The sequence below is a fragment of the Myotis lucifugus genome, unplaced genomic scaffold, assembly GCF_000147115.1.
Source record: "Myotis lucifugus unplaced genomic scaffold, Myoluc2.0 scaffold_765, whole genome shotgun sequence".
NCBI classification, from domain to species: domain Eukaryota; kingdom Metazoa; phylum Chordata; class Mammalia; order Chiroptera; family Vespertilionidae; genus Myotis; species Myotis lucifugus.
In genome coordinates, this window is record NW_005871813.1 from 139283 (window position 1) to 143125 (window position 3843).

At 54.2% G+C, this 3843-nt stretch overlaps 1 protein-coding gene across 1 annotated transcript; it reads left to right on the forward strand.

The window, feature by feature from the left end:
* Positions 1–220: 220 nt before the first annotated feature.
* On the forward strand, positions 221–2799 carry LOC102428564 (40S ribosomal protein S17; the record flags this gene model as incomplete). Its single annotated transcript, XM_014448104.2, has 3 exons — positions 221–592; positions 1334–1399; positions 2673–2799. Coding segments are annotated over 3 exons (519 nt in total), but the record flags the coding sequence as incomplete, so codon positions are not given.
* Positions 2800–3843: the final 1044 nt, after the last annotated feature.

Consider the following 3843-nt stretch of genomic DNA (forward strand, 5'->3'; position numbering starts at 1 on the left):
AGGGGAGCCGCCGGGACCTGCGGGAGGTGGGGCGCGGGGCCTGGGTCTTCCGTCCCGGCTCGGGGGGTGGGGAGCCGCCGTGTCCTGGGGATTTCCCCCCGCCCGACACCCCGGAGGCGGGCGGGCGCGCCTTCGCAGGGGGCCCGGGTGGGACTGGGTCGTGTTGGTGTCATACCTGGGGCGGTGACACCTGGCCGCGGCCAGGCCTCCGGGAGGTTGAATCTTAATTGCAGTCCATTGGGTGGAGAGGAAACGAAGACTGGGGAGGGGTCCTGGGAGTCTGAGGCGAGGATTTGATGCGTTGGCAGAACTTGATAGAGGGTGGCAGGCAGGCAGGCAGGCGCTGCGTGTCGCTGTCGGAGTCGGGGCTCCCAGGACGGGGGTCCTCTCCCTTCTCGCGGGGGAAGAAGCCCTAAAACTGCTGCGGGAATGTCCGGGTGCAGCGTGCACGGGCGTTCTCAGTGTGTGTGGACGCTTGTGCCGCAGCTATGTCACGCACCTGATGAAGCGGATCCAGAGGGGCCCCGTGCGAGGCATCTCCATCAAGCTGCAGGAGGAGGAGAGGGAGAGGAGGGACAACTACGTGCCCGAGGTAAGCCCGCCCCGTCTCTCTGGGCCTCGGGCTCCTGCTGAAACGGGAAGCAGGTGCCTGGCTTCTAAGGGGACCTCAGCTGAGCTGGAGAAGAAGGTCCTTTATCCATAAACCCTCACCCAGCTGCAGGCGCCCGCAACCTGCCTGCCTGGGTGTTAATCTCTGTTCTGCCCTGTTGGGGCCATTTTTGGGGGGTAAATTTTTACATTTATTTCAGAGAGGAAGAGAGAGAAGCATCAATGATGAGAGAGAACCATTGATAGGCTGCCTCCTGCACGTCCCCTACTGGGGCTCGAGGCCGTAACCCAGGCATGTGCCCCTGATCGGAATGGAACCTGGGACCCTTCAGTCCGCAGGCCGGCGCTCTATCCACTGAGCCAAACCGGCCAGGGCTGTAGGGGCCATTTAAGTCCGTCCTGGTTTCCACCTGAGAGCCCTTCGTCATGTTTGCTTGCCTTGCCACAGCTTCTGGTTTGGTTACTTGCCTTAGCACAGTATTCCCGAAACATGAACATAGTCTTAAGGTTTCTGGAATGCCGGTAAGCGAATGACGAAGGGCGCATACAAGGTGAACCCAGAAGTGGTCTTTGGGGCCTGTGATCCTTAAGCCGACTGCTCTCCTAGTGGGATCCTGTCTCCTTTGCAAGTGCCCCTCTTTTTTGTTGAGGAATGTTGGGGAAAGGGCAGGGAAGGTGAGGGAGAACTCACTGATGGTGTTTGGCGGGGTCCTGTTCCTTCTAGGTCTCAGCCCTGGATCAGGAGATCATTGAGGTTGATCCTGACACTAAGGAAATGCTGAAGCTCTTGGTAAGTGTGTGCTGAGTTCCTGAAGGGGGGCTTCCCAGTGGTATCCTCTGCTGTAATAACAACAGGTGTTCTCGGTGTTTTCCAGACCTCAGTTGTGTGGCTGGCTCCTCACATTTGCCCCCATGGTTCCATCCAGCTGGTTCTTTTTCATTATGTGGGCTTTCCCTCGGGGGCTTCATTTCTTCCTCTTTTTTTTTTAAATTATCTTTATTGTTGAAAGTATTACAAATGTCCCTTTTGTCCCCCCATTGGACTCCCCACCCCAGACTTCGTTCCTTCTTTGTCTGTATGCTGACCACTTGAGTGAGCTGTGGTCTCATTTCCAGATGCTTAATACAAGGCACTACTTAGAGAGCTTAGCTGTCTTCAGTACAGGTTGATATGTGTCTCTTCTGTGGCTTATCTTAGGACTTTTTACATAGCTGTTGATTGCCTAGGGCCTGCCATCTGTGAGGCAGCCTGCCCCAGGCTGGTCCTGGAAAGGAGGTGGCTCTGTGTATGCCTAGAGTAGGGGTCCTCAAACTTTTTAAACAGGGGGCCAGTTCACTGTCCCTCAGACCGTTGGAGGGCCGGACTATAGTTTTAAAAAAACTATGAACAAATTCCTATGCACACTGCACATATCTTATTTTGAAGTAAAAAAACAAAACGGGAACAAATAATTGTATTTGCATGTGGCCCACGGGCCGTAGTTTGAGGACCCCTCGCCTAGAGAAATTATTCAAAAAGGGAGAGATACATACCTCCACTCCTACCCCAAGACATTTGGTAATGTCTGGACACACTTTTTCTTTTTTAATATAGTTTTATTGAGGAGTGGAGAAGGAGAGAGCGATAGAAACATCAATGATGAGAGAGAGTCATTGATCGGCTGCCTCCTGCACACCCCACATGGGATCTCCCACCACTAGGGATCAAGCCCACAACCTGGGCATGTGCCCTGACCTGGCTCATAGGTCAACGCTCAAGCACTGAGCCACGCCGGCTGGGCTGGACACGTTTTTTCATTGTCACAGCTGGGGGATCCGAGCAGACACTAGTGGATAGAGGGCAGGGGTGCTGCTAAGCATCTGACAGCACAGGACAGCTTCCTAGCTGCTGCCTGTTGGAGTGCAGGGTCCTTTAAGTCATCATTCTGGGGTGGGGAGGAGAACACCTTTCGTTGGGTTTCTTCGAGGTCCCACTGCAAGCGGGTGGAGGCTGAGAAGCAAGGCTCCCTGGTGGTCCTGGAGCCATGACCACAGATCTCACTGAACCCATTTTGTTGTTCCAGGACTTCGGCAGTCTGTCCAACTTGCAGGTCACTCAGCCCACAGTTGGGATGAATTTCAAAACACCGCGTGGAGCCGTTTGAATCTTTTGCTATGCTGTAATATTATCAATAAACCATGGACACCTTGCCCGTGTCGTCTGTGGGGTTGGGTGCTGGTTGGAGCTAAGGGCAGGAGTTCCTTATCAAGGAAGGGAGAGCCTGCTGGCAGCGTCCTGGGTAGGTGGCTCTGACCTTGGATCCGCTGAGGCTGTGGGTCCTACTGTGTGTGCATGGGGAGGGGAGAGCGCTGGGCTGGGCGTCCCTCGAGTAGTGGGGAGAAGGAGCTGTTCAGTTGTGTGTTCTGCACACTTGTCTGTTTTTACTGCTGATGCTGGTCTGGGTGTGTTGATGCCGTGCATGTGTGTGGGTCTCTGCACAGAAGTGGCAGAGCTCAGGTCTGGCTGTCCACGGATCCCTGTACACCTGCTTCTGTGAGACGGGTGTAGCAGACATTCTAAAAGTCTCTTGTAATTTCAAACGGGGGAAAGCTGCAAGAACAGTACAAAGGAGCTTCAAAATGTTCTACGTAGATCTTTCAGTTATATTTTGCCCCAATTTCTTTGTATTCTCTATATGCATAGACAGGTGCCCCTTTTTGTTGATTTCAGAGACAGGGAGAGAGAGACAAACATCAATGATGAGAGAGACGTTGATTGGCTGCCTCTTGCACACACCCCCACTGGGGACCAAGCCCGCAACCTGGGCATGTGCCCTTGCCCAGAATCAAACTTGGGACCCTTCAGTCCATGAGCCCACGCTCTATCCACTGAGCCCAATCAGCTAGGGTCAGTCGGCAAACTGCGGCTATTTGGCCCCTTGAGTGTGGCTCTCCCACAAAATGCCACGTGTGGGCGCGCATGTACAGTGCGATTGAAACTTCGTGGTCCATGCACAGAAGTCGGTATTTTGTGGAAGAGCCACACTCAAGGGGCCAAAGAGCCACATGTGGCTCGCAAGCCGCAGTTTGCCGACCACTGCTGCTAGGGCGACAGGTGCCCTTCTGATATCAGAGATGGAGGAAAAGATAGAAACATCAATTGGCTGCCTCCTACGGGGATGGAGACTGCAACCTGGGCATGTGCCCTGACCTGGTTCATAGGTAGATGCCCAACCATCGAACCACATGGCCTGT